General features: G+C 46.9%; 1 protein-coding gene across 1 annotated transcript in view; it reads right to left on the bottom strand.

The window, feature by feature from the left end:
• Positions 1–16,163, bottom strand: part of THSD4 (thrombospondin type 1 domain containing 4) — a 568,037-nt gene that overhangs the window by 450,048 nt on the left and 101,826 nt on the right. The window contains exon 5 of the mRNA XM_049611866.1: positions 4,741–5,188. Within this exon, the coding sequence (XP_049467823.1) occupies positions 4,741–5,188 (448 nt within the window). The remainder of the gene's footprint in view (positions 1–4,740; positions 5,189–16,163) is intronic.

Here is a 16,163-nt window from a genome sequence, read left to right as displayed (position 1 = left end):
AAAAAATTAAAACATTAAAAATAAAAGACCATAAGATTCTATATCTACACTGGGGTTTGCAACTTCCTCCTATACAATGTAAACAAGAAAAAAAAAAAACTCTCCCTTTTCTTTAAAGCCTACATTCCAAGATCCTTAGTACTGCATCTACTATTGATTTTACATTATTTCATAGAGGAAATCTTACTAAGAGTCAAACAATCCTAAAGACACACTAGAATGCTTAATATTCCCAGATGACATCCCAAGGTAAGGCTTCACATTAAACACACACATTCGAGGGTATAAAGCATTCACTGGCAGGAACTTAATCTATAGCTCTAAGTTCTCATCACTTTACACCTGACCCTAGGGTGATTATACCGAATCTACATCACAGTTGCCCTGTTGGGGCCCTCAGCAATTGTGTTTTATTGTTGGGGAAGGGAAAGAACTCTGAACCCCAGCTAATCCAGAGGACAAAAGGGGAGTCTGAGCAAGTCTGACCATTTCATCCAGTTTCATGACTAAGCACTTGGAAACTGACATGGGGAGACTGTGCTCCACTCCCAGCTCCAGAGAGGCACACAAGTGCGTTCAGTCATCCAGGTCAGAACACTTTATTTCCTAACAACGTGTCAGCTCCCTATGTACATGATCAACACTATGGAGTTGGTGTTATTATCACCCCTACTTCATAGATGGTCCCAGGGAGTTAAGCGCCCTTGCCCAAGGAAACTGGGGCTTACATCTAGCACGGCTGGCTCCTGAGCCCGCTATCCTAGACCGCCCTGCAGCCTAACATCCAATTGAACCAGTGGATTAGAATTGCTTTCTCCCTCTGCACTGTGTTTTAAAAGTTTTTCAAGCATCTATCTCGTGTATGAAAGTCAAGCAACACCCATGTGAAATCTCTGTATTTCGAGATGTCAAAGAACAAATTCCCCATTATTTGTTGATTATTCAGGGGCGCCTGGGTGGCTCAGTCAGTTGAGCGTCCGACTTCGGCTCAGGTCATGATCTCACTGCTCATGGGTTCCAGCCCCGCATCAGGCTCTGTGCTGACAGTGTGGAGCCTGGAGCCTGCTTCAGATTCTGTGTCTCCCTCACTCTCTGCCCCTCCCCAGCTCACATGCATGTGTGCTCTTTCTCTCCCTCTCTCTCAAAAACAAATAAAGATTAAAAAAAAAAAGATTGATTATTTGAAGCGGATAGGAGGATGTGAGAGGGAAAGGAAGGAGGGTCTCTACAACCTGGCAAAGCATCATGGCACCTGAGATTCTGGCATAATCCCGCTTCCCCGTCTCTGTTTAAGCTGTGTCTTTTGCCCCAGACTGCCCTTTTCTCTTTTTTGGCCATCCTTAGAAGCCTAGCTCAGTTTTTTCCTCCTCAGTGGAGTCTTCCCCAACCCAGTGGCCTCCTCCTTTGTGCTCCCAAAGTTCTTCCCCCTCATGAAGTGCTCCAGCACCAAGTGCAATGATTTATACACTGCTGCACTGGGCTTCTTCACCACTGGACCACAAGGCTGTTGAGGGCGGAGGGGATGGTGATCAGTGATGAGACACTGTTCTGGGATCTGGAAGCCTGCAAAACCATTTCCCCTAATTCACACCTCCCCGTAGATGCATTACTATATACCTCACAACTGAGACCTCCACTGTGAGGGTAGTCTTAGAAAGTAGGACATTCCATTGAGAACCTGGGTGGGGTATACTGGGCACTTAGTTTATGGGATGATGTTCTGAAATCAGGGGATGTTTCCAACCCACCCTGGCCTACTTTCCCTTCTCTTTCTTCTCCCAGGTAGGAACTGGGAGAGATCTCTAAATGCACGTATTCCTTTTTACATCTTTGAAGGACATAAAATAACCTGTATTCCCTATTAGACTCGTATGATTTTTCACAATACTGCCCTTTACCTCTTTCCTCTTTGAGGAGGAAGATGTGCACAATTTGTAGATTCATGCTATCTCTTCATGTTGCCCATTGGGGCAGATATGTAAATATCCATGTGAGGTTATCCATGCGAAGGTGCCAGAGCACTGGGGTCCCACATGGGAAGTGTGCAGGTTAAGACTCAACACAGCAGGACTGAGACAGTTCTCTCCAGACAGGCCTGCTTACAAGACTGGTCCGTGGCTGGCATGCGGGAGCTTGGATTTCAGAAGGGATTCCATCACCCCCTAAGTGATAAGAGAGACTCACTATGCCTAAGCTATTTGGACAAGCGCTATAGTTTATGCTGAACGCCAGCTTTCCTGCTGGGAGTCTGGAATTTTGATATGTGGCAGGCAAAGGGTGCCTATGTGACCAGCCCCCAATAAAAACCTTGGGCACAGAGTCTCTAATGAGCTTCCCTGGTAGACGATAGTTCACGTGTGTTGTCACAACTCACTCCTGGGGGAATTAAGCACATCCTGTGTGACTCCACTGGGAGTGGACTAATGGAAGCCTGTGCCTGGTTTCCTCTAAACTTTGCCCCGTGTGCCTTTCTCTTTGCCGATTTTGCTCCGTATCCTTTTGTAAAAAATCATAACCGTGAGTCCTCCCAGCAAATCATCAAACCCAGTAAAGGTCTTAGGGGCTCCTAACACAGAGAGTTTTAAGGTGTTCATGATGTTTGGGGGATGATCCAAGTACCAAGAAGCCATGGGCTTATAAAAAGAAGACAGGCTCTCTCTCTCTCAAAAATAAATAAACATTTTTTAAAAATTAAGAAAAAAAAAAAAAAAAACAGGGCACCTGAGTGGCTCAGTCGGTTAAGTATCCAACTTTGGTTTAGGTCATGATCTCGCAGTTTGTGAGTTCAAGCCCCTCGTCGGGCTCTGTGCTGACAGCTCAGAGCCTGGAGCCCGCTTCGGATTCTGTGTCTCCCTCTCTCTCTGCCCCTCCCCTGCTCGCATTCTGTCTCTCTCTCTCCCTCTCTCAAAAATAAAGATTTAAAAATTAAAAAAAAAGAAGAAGACAGGCAGTAATGGGACCTCTAGGGAGTGACATCACTCAATAAGGGTAAGTGGGATGGGTCTCAGGATAATGGGGTTCACTGGGGAGGACACTGTGGGACATGCTGCAGCCAAGAGAAGGGAACTAAAGCTGTATGATCCTCTGTCGACATTCACCTCTCTGTCCTGGGTTTGAGATGTTACTTTGCCAACTGCCAAAATGATGGCCCACGTCATAAATTCACCAGAATTGTCTAAGATTCCTCGCAGTTCAATGTCCTTAGTAGTGGGGTCATCCCAGCACCCAGAGAGGACACAACGTCTACATGGAGAGAGGCAGCCCTGCCGTCGGCAGGAAAGGTCTAGCAAGACCATGCGTGCTTGAAAAGTATAGGCGAAGTGACAGAAATACGTGCCAAATGCCCTCTCTCTGCTTCCGTCTCTTTCTGGTTTATGTGGTCTTCATATTTAAGAAATATACAAGTCAATGGGACAACGTGTTCTACTTTAGAAATGAATTCATTTCACTTTAAAAGGAAAGCAAAGATATTCAAGAACAGGGGCCACGTCCGATCACGGACACAAATATTTCTGTTCAATTTATAAAGCCCTTTCTCAATATCACCTCATTTGATCCTCCTAACTCTGTGAGATAGATAATATGACCTTCCTTTCATCTTCCACGGTACCCGGGCTGTTATAAGACAAGCAACGATGCTTAATTAAGACTTAATGGTTGACTGATTAGTAATGGCTTTAGAAAAACGACTGCTTTACAAAAATTAATAATTCCTGAAGTCTGTCAGTGGAAGAAAAGCTAGAAAGCAATCCAGGCATTCAGAGGAATTATTAAAATCACAAATTAAGTCATTTCTATGGACTCTATAGCAGGAAATATATTTTTAATGAGAGAATTGAAGCTAATATATAACAGCTGTCCTGTTACCCAGTAACAGAATATTAAGGTAGATTAAATTATTAATGAAAAATATAGCAGCTTGGAAATCTAACCTTTAAACGTTCTCTTATCCCTTTCTCTTTTGTATACAGTCTTTAAACTGGTATTTTTTTAAAAACCACATTTAGTCTTGTCCGGGAGTTTCCATTTAGAAGTCGCTTTGCCACAGATCAGCTATGCAATCTTTTTTTTTTTTTTTTTTAACGTTTATTTATTTTTGAGACAGAGAGAGACAGAGCATGAATGGGGGAGGGTCAGAGAGAGGGAGACACAGAATCTGAAACAGGCTCTGGGCTCTGAGCTGTCAGCACAGGGGCCCGATGCGGGGCTCGAACTCACGGACCGCGAGATCGTGACCTGAGCCGAAGTCGGCGCTCAACCGACTGAGCCACCCAGGCACCCCGCTATGCAATCTTTAGCAAGTTATTCATGATCAGACTTTCTCCGCATACAATATCCAGAGTGCTCACACCTGGGACGGCAGGAGACTTCCTGGATTGGTACTGATGTGAGCCAAAGCTCCCCCCGACTCTTCAGCACGACCACCGTTGGCCCTGAATTAGCCACCCATTTATAAAGTCACTGAGAATCTGGAGGTTGTTTGACATGTTTGACACTGTAGCAACAGTGATTGTCAGTGAGCAATTTAAGAAGTTACTCCTAAGTTACTACAGTGACAACCTGGTGAAAACGAGAAGCATCCACGGAGAATACACGGAGAGAAAAAGGGAGAGAAGATAAAGAGGGGCATTAACATGGCCTAAAAGACCCTGCCTGTGCTGTCTTCCGTGTTTTCGCTGGCCAAGCAGAAGGGGGACCAGCAGCTGTCTCCTGGCCCGGTGTGAGGCAGTGCGTACTCACGTTAGTGTTGCATAGCTTGTACTGCCGATAGGCCCCGATGCAGGAAATGGCTGTGGACCGGGCAGGCTGTGAGAAGCTCTGAGCTGCCCCGTGGGCCCCCATGCCGTGGCTGCTGCTTATTTCCGGGCCATGGAAGAGACTCGAAGCTGCCGGAAAGCCTCCGTCGTGGGTCAAAGGCATCTGGTAGAGGGAGGCGTCGGAGGTCTGCAGTCCAGAGCGAGGGCCACTGTCACTCTGGTACAGAGGCCCGTGCTGGGGAGCCCGGTGGGCTGACGGGCTATAGCCGTGGCTAGGACCAGATGCCCCCTGGGACCTGGAATGCCGGGCCGAGGGCCTCTGCCTCCGAAGCCTCTGCGGCGAGTGTTCAGAGTCCGTCTGCAGTGGTAAGATGTACGGGGCCTTGCCATATCCGTACTTGCCAGGGCCGATGGGACCGCGGGTCCTGCTCCTAAAGAACGACACACAAGAGGAGAGGAACAGAGTCACAGGGAGTTTCATGTTAACCCAGATGCTGTGGTCCATGATAGAGGGGACCAGGTAGGGATGGAGCCTATGGTGGGAGAGGGAGGGCATTTGGGAAGAAGGGAGCGTCACAGAAGCTGGCTCTCTCTGCAGACAGGCTCTTACAGAGGCTGGAAAGTACAACAAAGGTGGGCAATGTGAGTGGCTGAAAATGAGGTTGGAAGGGTAAGCTGTGGTCAGTGTGTGACTTACAGCGGGGACTTTGGGTGTGTTGGTAGGCTGTAGGGAGCCACTGAGGGATTTTTGAGAAGTATAAGGGTATAATTATAATTTCGGCCACAGCAACTTCCTGTTCGTTTGTTTTCTCTGAAAATAATCTGTGGATTTTTTTCTCACTCAACTGTGCCTGATGTTTCAGACCGGTTTCCATTACCATTCATGCCCAAATAGCTTTTCCAGGTAAGTGGAGCTTAGCTAAGCAACCGCACTCTAGTGCAGTCCTGAGGCCTGACTTGCACTGGGTCAAACTTAATCCCTGAAGAAATTAGAAGAGGTTGAATAACTGGCTACCCCATCACTCTGGAGGCAACCCACGCTGAACGGTGGGTAAACGGTCATCTCCACGTTGGTATAATCTTTAGATCGTCAAGACCTGTTGCCTTGTGAGACCTGAGAAAAATCGTGGAAACAGTTGTGTGCTGCTAAGTGTTTAATAACTGGCTTCCCGGGGGAGGAAAAGCCCTTATTTGTGCCATCTGTCTACATCCAGGGTGTAAGTACTTCCACCGTGGCCGATTTCAAGCTGCCACTATGAAGACCCAGTCAGCTCTAGTGAACGGGATAAAGTAGCTCCTGCATATCACACTGCATGTAAATTTATTGTGCACCTATGGTTTACAAAATACAGAGCCAGGAACAGTCAAGAATACAGAAGTGAATCAGATATGCTTCCCAAGCCCCCAACCTCACAACGGCAAACAACCAGGACATAATGCAAGGTGAGGTAAGGCCCCAGGAGCACCAACACAGGATGATTTGGGGATTCTGAGGCCAGGAGAAGTGCTCCCGTCTGCAGGGATGTGAGAAGGGTTCGCTGTCACTGGTCTGAGCTCGGGAGCAAGGTTCCAATACGCTACTGAAGGACTTGAAGAAATCATCCAACTCTTACTTACTTCTAAAATGTCTGAGCTGGATCTAATAACCACGAAGGTCATTCCAGCTCGCAAATTATATGCTTCCATAATAATTAATTCTACATTTCTGTAAAATTGGAAATGTGCCCAAGGGTTTCTACAGGATGGCCCCATTAAAATAAGCACATTAAAATAGCAATCAAAGTGAAACATTAATTTCTGTCCTCATGAGGAAATTCTTTCTTCACTCTATGTAACCACTGAATATAAAATTTAACAGACCGCAACTAATTATTAACATCTTTATCACTAATTGCACCTTCATTCTTGGCTGATATGGTTTTGAATTAAACTGTACTACAGTGTTTATTTTGCCTTTCGGCATTTCTCGATTAGTCTTGGCAACACTTGGGACTCTGTTAATGATTGGGGGGGGGGCTGGATTCCAGTGTGCTGCTTTGAGAGATGCAATTAAGAAGTTAGTCTTAAAAATATATAGCTTGGATGCAATTTGCCATTTTCTTTTTTGCGGCAGGCCAGGTAAAATGAATGACATCATGTAAAGGTGAGGGAAAGAATTTCTGTACGTGTGTGCATCTTTTCTTTTTAAGATCAGAAAGCCTACCAAAAATTCCAGCCTCAAAGCCAGCGTTGGGTGGAGACCCCAGCTGAGGGTAATAGAGAAATGAGGACACGTGGAGCAGTGCTTCTCAAACGTGGAGGTGCACTGGAATCAGCGAGGGATCTTGTCGGAGGCAGATTCTGATTCAGCGGGTCTGGGGCCAGGCCTGAGATTCTGCATTTCCAATGAGCTCCCAGGGGCTGCTGGTCCAGAGACCCATAGCTTTGAGGAATTGAAATTCCAAACAGAAGGGTGAGAACGTGACCACGAAAGTGATCATTTTTGATGGAGGATGACAGCTATAAATTTTCTTAAAAAACCTCTGCTTTGGGGATATAGCCAAAGTCTGCTGGCCTGGGCCAGGTTCCCCGCTAGGGACCGACTTGATCGTGACCTTGGGGAACAGAGGCTGCAGAGGGAGAACATGATGACTTGAGTGAGCGTCTTTCCAAAGGCCGCCTATCACCCCGAGGAGGTTAGGCATACAAGTGCCGGTGGACATTTTTGTATTCACATCACCTTACGGGAGCCTCGGCCTACACCACAGAGCCATCCCAAACCCACACAAACAGCAGCACCACTGGAAAGATGATGTTTCAAAAAAAAAATGACCAGCAAACTCTGATACACGGGCTAAAGAGAATGAACAGCCAGTCAGGGTGTGATTATGAGAGATGTGATTCCTGAATACTTGACTCGGGACCCTGGAATCAGGGGCAGACTCACCCCCACTGGGCTAAGAGAGCATGTGTTTTCCTTCCAGAGGCCAGAGCTAATCATCCTGATGGTTCGGGATGGCCTCTTCCCCACCAGGACAGAGTCCATCTGGCCACTGGCAGGGTGGCCTGCAAAAACTAGGCAGATTTATGCAGAGTTGGGATAATAAGCACAGATGTGGCCAAGGGAAACCGTGTGGTCAGTTAGCTCTTCTGGGAGAATATGTGGTAGGTACCTGGGAGGCTGAGGTCAGTTAGTTCTGTTTGCTCTTCCCATAACCCATCTGTGGGATTTTACTTTGGATTCCTCACTCGTCAAAGTTCTGGCTAATTTTGGAAACTCCGGTTTGAGAAAGAAATGGAAAAGGCCCAGCTTGGACATCGAAGGCCTAGGTGGTTAATGACTTGAACTCTGAAGCCAGGTTTCCTGAATTGGAACCCCAGCTCTGCCATTTAATAACTAATGCAACTTTGGGGAAGCTACTCAATCTTTTGATGCTTCAGTCTCTTCAAACAGGGCCGGAACTAGAATGAGGCCAGGGAGGCACAGGATGAAACCTTTAAGGATCGTCCAGGTGCTGGTGGAATATGACAGTGATATCTCCTTAAATGTTGGGCCCAAGGGCCCCACTTTAGGCCCAGTCCCACCCTGTATGCATTTGTAAACAAAGATGATAACAATACCTTCCCTACACAGAACATACAGCATGTATTTGCTTTTTTAAGAGAAGTTCTAGCTTGACCATTTACTAGCTCTAAGAACCTTGGCAAACAATGTACCCTCCGTTTTCTTACCTATAAAATACACCTACTAGGAGGGCTATAATAAAAAGGACAAGTAACAACAAATGTTGGAGAGGATGTACAGAAACTGAAACCCTCACACATTCTCGAAGAGACTGTAAAATGGTGCACTTTGGAAAGCTATCTAGAAGTTCCCAAAAAGTTAAATGCATTGTTACCATATCACCCAGCAATTCTAATCTTGGGTATATGCCCAGGAGAAATGAAAACATATGTCCGCACAAAAACTTGCACATGAATGTACATAACAGCTTTATTCATAACAGTGAGGAGACAGAAACAACCCAAATGTCCATCAAGTGATGAATGGATGAGCAAAACATAGTATATCCAAGGAATGGGCTATTATTCAGCCATAAAAGGGATGAAGTACTGAGATATACTACAACATAGATGAGCCTCGAAAACACTGTAAGTGAAAGAGGCCACACATAAGAGACCACGTATTCTATGATTCCATTGATATGCAATGCCCGGAAGAGACAAGTCCACAGAAAAAGTAGATTAGCAGTTGCCAGAGGCTTGGGGGAGGGAACAATAGAGAGTGACAGCTAAAGGGTATGGGGTTTCCTTGTGGGGTGACGGAAATGTTCCGTAATTAGACAGTGGTGATGGTTGCACAACCCTGTGAATATAATAAAAACCACTGAATTACACACTTTAAGTGATGAATTTTATGGTATGTTAATTATAAAAACTTAGACCATGAATAACTCCTGTCTTATCTACTTACAGTGATGTCGTAAAGAGCAAATTGAGGTTACCAATAGGAATGCACTTTTTGAATCTGAAAGCAAGATTTTTAAAATTATTTTTAACGTTTATTCATTTTTTGAGAGAGAGAGAGACAGAGACAGAGCATGAGCAGGGGAGGGGCAGAGAGAGAGGGAGCCTCAGAATCCGAAGCAGGCTGCAGGCTCTGAGCTGTCAGCACAGAGCCCAATGCAGGGCTCGAACTCATGGACGAGATCATGACCTGAGCTGAAGTCAGACACTTAACCAACTGAGCCACCCAGGCACCCCTGAAAGCAGTTTTTATCATTTTGTTTTCTATCATCTCTTTCAACAACTGTGGACAAACCTGTGTGGATTGGATTCTATGAGCACCTACTGAGCATCATGGGTAATGTTTTCTCTGCTAGTTGGCTTTTCGAGCCCTGACAACATAAGTGAATGCGGAGCCTCCCTCCCACACAGGGCGGCTTAATGACAAGAACTTGACCGTAAGGGCTCTGACACCAGGTTCCAGTCCTGGTTCTTCCAATGACCTACTGTGGGTGTCTGGGGAAACTGTTGTTTCTTGAGATAACGGCTGCAAATAATGTTTTCCTTACAACAGGCTGGCTGCCATCCAGGGCCTCATTATGTGTGATGTTGTACAGCTTTGTGACGTTAGTCCTGGCCAGTGTGATGATTTGAGCACAGACACCACCCCATATTTCTACTGCCTGGCCAGACCCCTCTCCTGAGTATCAGCCATATATACCCCACTGACCTCCAGACTAGAGTCTGCTTCTTACCTGGGACATGCACACAAATCGCCTGGGGATCTTGTCAAAACACCGCTTCTGATTCAGGAGGTCTAGGTGGGCCTCTGATTCTGCACTTATAACAAGCTCCCAGGTGATGCCGATGCTGTGGGTCTTGGGATCACGCTCCACCTACGCATTCCCACAAGACATTGCAAACTCAACACATCTGAGCCCAAATTCATCATCTTTCGCCCTATAACACTGTTCTCTTAGTTCTTCCTATAGTCTCCAGCTCGGCAATTCTCAAACCTGGGCAGCATCGGAATCACCAGGAAGTCTTGCTGAAACAGGCAGACCTATCTGCAGAGTCTGGCAGGGGAGATCTGGGGCCGGATCTGAGAATCTGCGTTTCTAGCACGTCCCCAGGCAACGCCGATGCTAGTGGTCTGAGGACCACAAAGTGAAAACCACTGCTCTGTCTCACGCCCAAGTACCACACCATCCCCCGAAGCCGGCTGGCGCTTCCAGTCTCCCCACATCTCTGTTTGAAGTCCACACTCCTTGGCTTTGCCACCCAGCCTGCACAACACGGCCTCTGCTACATCTCCCAGGTCATGGCCCTGGCACCCCATGGACCACCCCCACCACGCTCCGGGGAGGTTCCCAGTGGACCAGCCCAGTTGATTCCCCATGCTCCGCTCATGCCACTTCCTCTCTAGGCCGCCGTCCCCACCACCATGTTCTGGACTAACTACCTCTTCCCCCTTCAAGACTCAGCTGAAGCACCACTTCCTGAGTCATGCCTTCCCCGGTTCAAACTCCACCCCATCCCTTCGCTGCATAAAATCGAGGTCCTTCTCTTTTGTCCTTCCACTGGACCCCATGGAAGTGTCACGGCATAGTCATCTTTTACAAGGCTGACTTGTTTAGTCTGCCTTAATTTTCCAGGCTGTAGGCTCCCACAGGGCAGGGATACCTCTTATGTGTCTTGTATCTCTAGAACCCGGCACAATGACACGGTAGGTGTTGAGTAACTGTTGAAACACCGAAATAACAAATGCACGAGTGACTCAAACCACTATTGCCAAAGGAAGGAAAATCCCCCTTCCCATTAACGCATGTTTAACTTTTTCTATATGAAATATTACATTTTATTAAAAGACTGTTAAACTATGGTGGCACTGAGGCTACGACCACTTCCCTCTACGTAAGAATAAAAGTCTCATCCACCGGGAGAGGTCATTCCTGGTATCAAATACCTGGAGAAGGAACAGGTTCTCGGAATGTCAAGGGGGACTCAGCAGGGGCTGGGACTCGGCCTTCATGCACCGAAGGAGGGAAGAATTATGGGGTCAAGGGTGTGCCATGCATGACTGTCAGAGCTGGAGAGCCACCCAGGCAAGGCTGTGGGTCAGCTGCTTGTGGCTACAGGATGGCTTCCCACTTTTTTGCTCAGTACAGAGTGGGATGGGCAGAGAGAGAGGAGTCTGCCCTCCCGAAGCCAGGCTGTTTGTATTTCTTATACTCTCCATGTTTATTCCCCTTTTGTTTTGCCTTAGAGCTCAGACAAGTCCCTGTGAGGGGCTCAGCCTCTCTCAGCTGTGCTAACATGAACCACACAGGGGCCGCTGTATCCAGCAGACCAGCAGCCCGTGGGACTGGCCTGTGAGGAACCCCAGGAGTCTGAGCCTGTGCGCTCTGGGGAAGCTGGACCTCCGTGAAGGGAGCACGCAATGAGGCCAACTGCCCCCGCTCCAGAGGAAGGTCTCCTTGCCCTGCTTGATCCTGGAGGCTATGGGTTTCACAGCATTGAGAGAAGTGGCATTCCTTTGCATCTAGGTACCTGAGTTGAATGGCCAGGTAAGCAGAAATCAATTTCTCCATAGGGAAGATGGGAGGGAGGCAGGTGAGATGGGAGCTTATTTACTACTGGAGATGGTGGACAGAAGCAGGGGAGGTTGGAAGTCCCTGCACCAGATGCTTCTGAGAAAGCCTGAGATCCTACCAATTCCTACTATATCTAATGAGTAGTCTCCACATGATTTCAAGGACTCCTTTATGCCACCTTTGCACTTTACGCTGCTATCATATATCAAAACCAAACTCTTACCAAGCCAATGTTTTGGGGGCACACTTAGCTGGCCTGTCTCCACACCTAAGACAGGCCTGAAGAAATACAAAGCTAAGTATCACAGACTCCTGGTTACAAACTGGGGGGGGAGGGGAGGGAGGGTGGGTTGGGTGCTGCATCTGATGTTTGCCTCCAAACCAAACCCCCAAATACGCACATTCTTCCTCCCTTTCTCCCTTCATTGAGGAAACAAAGCATTTCCACTTGGTGCCTTAAGCTGGGGGAGAGGGGAGGGCAATGTCATTTGCAATTACTATCAAGTGAAATGTTTTTCCAAAATCCATCGGTATGACCAAATTCATCTTTTCAGAGGTTTTTATAAACATTTTAAAAGATGCTAGGCAGTAGGAATCATACCTAGGAATTATCTTTTCTTTTTTTTTTTTTAATGTTTTGTTTATTTTTGGAGGGTGTGCATAGGGGAGAGGCAGAGAGACAGCAGGACAAAGGATCCGAAGTGGCTCAGTGCTGAGAGCAGTAAGCCCGATGTGGGGCTTGAACTCACAGACCATGAGATCATGACCTGAGCCAAAGTCGGACACTCAACCAACTGAGTCACCCAGGTGCCCAGGAATTATGTCCTCATGTGCTTATAGAAGTACACAGAGCCAGGGGCTCAAGGGTCCACGGTCAGCCCTGGTGAGCCGGCAGGACACCAGAAACAACCCTGGTAGGACAATGCTTCCAGGAACCAGCCAGTGCATTAGACCCTCTTAGTAATCCCTTCTTTTCCACACAGTGCTTCTGGAATGACCTTGCTGAGTACAGCACCAGAGAAAACCCAAAGATCACCATAAGGGGAGAATCTGAAAAGCTGAGCTTGGTCAAAAGCCGAAGACTGGGGCATGGAGAGCAGGCTTACAGTTTATACTGTAGAATGTGAAGAAGGTGCTATGACCTTGGAATTATCTTCTCAAACCAAAGGAAATTAAGAGTTCGATTAGCAGGCAGAGGAGGAAGGAAATGAGAGGCAGTAATGAGAGACTAGGCCACAGTGCTCCGGCTTTGGGGTGGGGTACAATAGAAACTCCAGATGCATGTAGGAACCTGAGACGGGAGGCACCTACCAGCTTCGTGGGGCACCTGAGCAGGACGTGGGAGGGAGGTGTCATGGCAGAGGGGCTCACCCCAGGGGTCATCCCGGAGGATCCTTTGTGGGACGTTAGCAGCACTTACTGCAAAGGGTGGAAGGCAGCCGCTGAGACACAGCAGACGCCCTGCTCCCCTCAGCAAGACTGCACAGGAGCCCCTCATCTGGGAGCCACATCCCCCCCATGCCCCGGGAGAAGGGTAGAATGCAAAGAATGGGGAGAATCCTGACTGAACTAAGCCTAAGCCCTGAACCGATCACGTTAAACATGCGGTGTCTGAGCATCCGAATCTCCGAAAACTGGCAGCTGTCCTACAGCAGCAGACACAGGGGCTCACGAACCATGTCTGGTTATAGAAAAATAAATGGCATTTTGCATATCTGTGTTGTAACTTATAAATTACATGCTTGAAGTACAACCCAGGCGTCCTTAAGCGGGGGAACGAGGAGCTAAATGACAGTGTGTGTAGACACTGGAGGACTATGAGGCTGTTTAAAAGAAGGAGGCAGATGCATATATACTGATACAGAATGGTCTCCAAAACACAGTTAGGTGGAAAACAACAAGACACAGAAGACACTAAACCGAGGGTGATAAGAAGAAAAAGAAGAGAGAAAAAAATGTATCAAGTATATGAAAATGCGTATATGCAGGATACATTCCTGAAGGGTACAAACGAAACCTGGGGAATGATTTCCACTGAGAGGCAGACCCAAAGGGGAGGAGCTGAGGCGGACTCATTTGTCATTTCTTATCCTTTGTACTACCATAAACAATGTTTTTTCTGTAGTATCCAAAATATAGAGAGAGCTTATAAAAGTCAACACCCCGAAACAACAAATAATCCAATCACAAAATGGGCAGAAGGCATGAACAGACATTTCTCCAAAGAAGACATCCAGATGGCCAACAGACACATGAAAAGATGTTCATCATCCTTCACCATCAGGAAAATGCAAATCAAAGCTACAATGAGATACCACCTCACACCTGTCAGAATGGCTAAAACCAACAACACAGGAAAATAACAGGTGTTGACAAGGGTGTGGAGAAAAGGGAACCCATGTGTACTGTTGGTGGGACTGAAAACTGGTGCAGCCACTTGCAGAAAACTGTATGGGGGTTCCTCCAAAAGTTCATAGTAGAACTACCCTACAATCCAGCAATCACACTGCTGGGTATTTACCCACAGAATAAATAAACACTAATTCAAAGGGATGCATGCACCCCTTTGTTTATTGTAGCATTATTGACAATAGCCAAGATACAGAAGCAGCCCAAGTGTCCATCAACTGATGAATGGGTAAAGAAGACGTGATATATACACACAATAGAATACGACTCAGCCATAAAAAGAACGAAAATCTTACCATTTGCAACGACATGGATTAAGCCAGAGTACGATGCTAAGCAAAATGAGTCAGAGAAAGACAAATACTATATGATTTCATTCATATAGGGAATTTAAGAAACAAACAAGAAAAGGGAAAAAAGGAGAGAGAGAGACAGGTACAAATCAAGAAACACTCTTACTTTGTATAGCACTGATGGTTACCAGAGGTGAGTGGGTGGGGGAATGGGTGAAATGGGTGATGGGGATTCAGGCGTGCGCTTGTTGTGATGAGCAGTGGGTGATGTGCGAAAGTGTTGAATCACTCTGTTGTACGCCTGAGACTAACACTATGTGCTACCCACATTGGCATTAAAATAAAAAGGTAAAAAAATGTTTTTTTCTGCCTTCTGCACAGGCTTTCAATATATGAAAGCAATATAAAAAAGAAAGACGCTAAACTGTTTTTCCACTGCATTTTTAAAAGCGTGGCTGTGTATGGATGTGGGAGGATCGTAAGGAGCAAATACAGAAACCTCCCCTCACAACCCTCCCTGAGGCTATGTCTGCTAAATACACAACATTACAAAGAGAAAGCAAGTGAGGAACTTAAACATGTAGACATTTTGACGGGATATAAAATACACACTTATAAATAGGCCTTAAGCCTCAAAGACTGAGGGGGCAGAAATCATCAGGGAACCAAATGTTCTTCTGAAATGTCACTGTCAATAACTGACAGGTCATACACTCCCAGGAAGATCTGAGATCCTCGAAGGCCATCGCCAGCCTGATGTCCATGCAGGGAGCTTCTTTAGAGTCTGGACGTGCTTGGGCAACACAGTCTATGTAAGGAGTAGCAATGACAGTGATGCCCAGTGTGGTACTTTCGGTGATGACAAACACCCCCGTGCATATTCCCAGGCTGCCTAACACCACTTCCACCCATCAGGTACCCAAGTCAGGATCAGCAAGCTCACGCACTTTGACTTCTCTCTCCACTGGATTTATGTTTCTTAACACAGCCCTGGCCATTACCCTCTATTTCAAAAAAACAAAAAAACAAGAAAACAAAAAAAAACCCTCAGAGTGCCTGGGGGCTCAGTCAGTCGGACATCCAAGTCTTGATTTCAGGATTGAGCCCCTCATCGAGCCCCGCACTGGGGCCTGCGCCGACAGCTCGGGGCCTGCTTGGGAGTCTCTCTCTGCCCCTCCCCCTGCTCGCATTCTTTCCCCCCACCCTCAAAATAAAGTAGTAAACTTTAAAAAAAACAACAACAACCCTCGTGGCTCAGCTCGGCCTAGAAAATAAAGTTCAAATCTGGAAGGTTTTAAGGAAAATCAGTAGGTCCTATGTCGTGTTCTTCATCATCTGGTCTCAGTCGTACCAGATTCAACTCCAATCTTCATGTCCGCCTCCTGCCCCCAACCCTCCATTTTCCAGGCACAACAGATCACTTAATGCCTCCCAAACACACCGAGACCTCTTGTGCCTCCAAGGCCCCACCTGGAATTCTACGCTTCCTACTTCTGCGCCGGTATAGCTTTCCAAGCTCAACATGAATATCAGCACCTCATGTGCTTCCCCTGAGCTACCCCACACAGTTAGACCTCTGCGGGGGGGGGGGGGGGGGGCAGCCCGCACACCCATCGGGGTAGCAG

The sequence above is a fragment of the Panthera uncia genome (genome assembly GCF_023721935.1).
Source record: "Panthera uncia isolate 11264 chromosome B3 unlocalized genomic scaffold, Puncia_PCG_1.0 HiC_scaffold_1, whole genome shotgun sequence".
NCBI classification, from domain to species: Eukaryota; Metazoa; Chordata; class Mammalia; order Carnivora; family Felidae; genus Panthera; species Panthera uncia.
The sequence above is the reverse complement of the archived record's forward strand: the minus strand, read 5'-3'. Positions and strand labels throughout refer to the sequence as shown.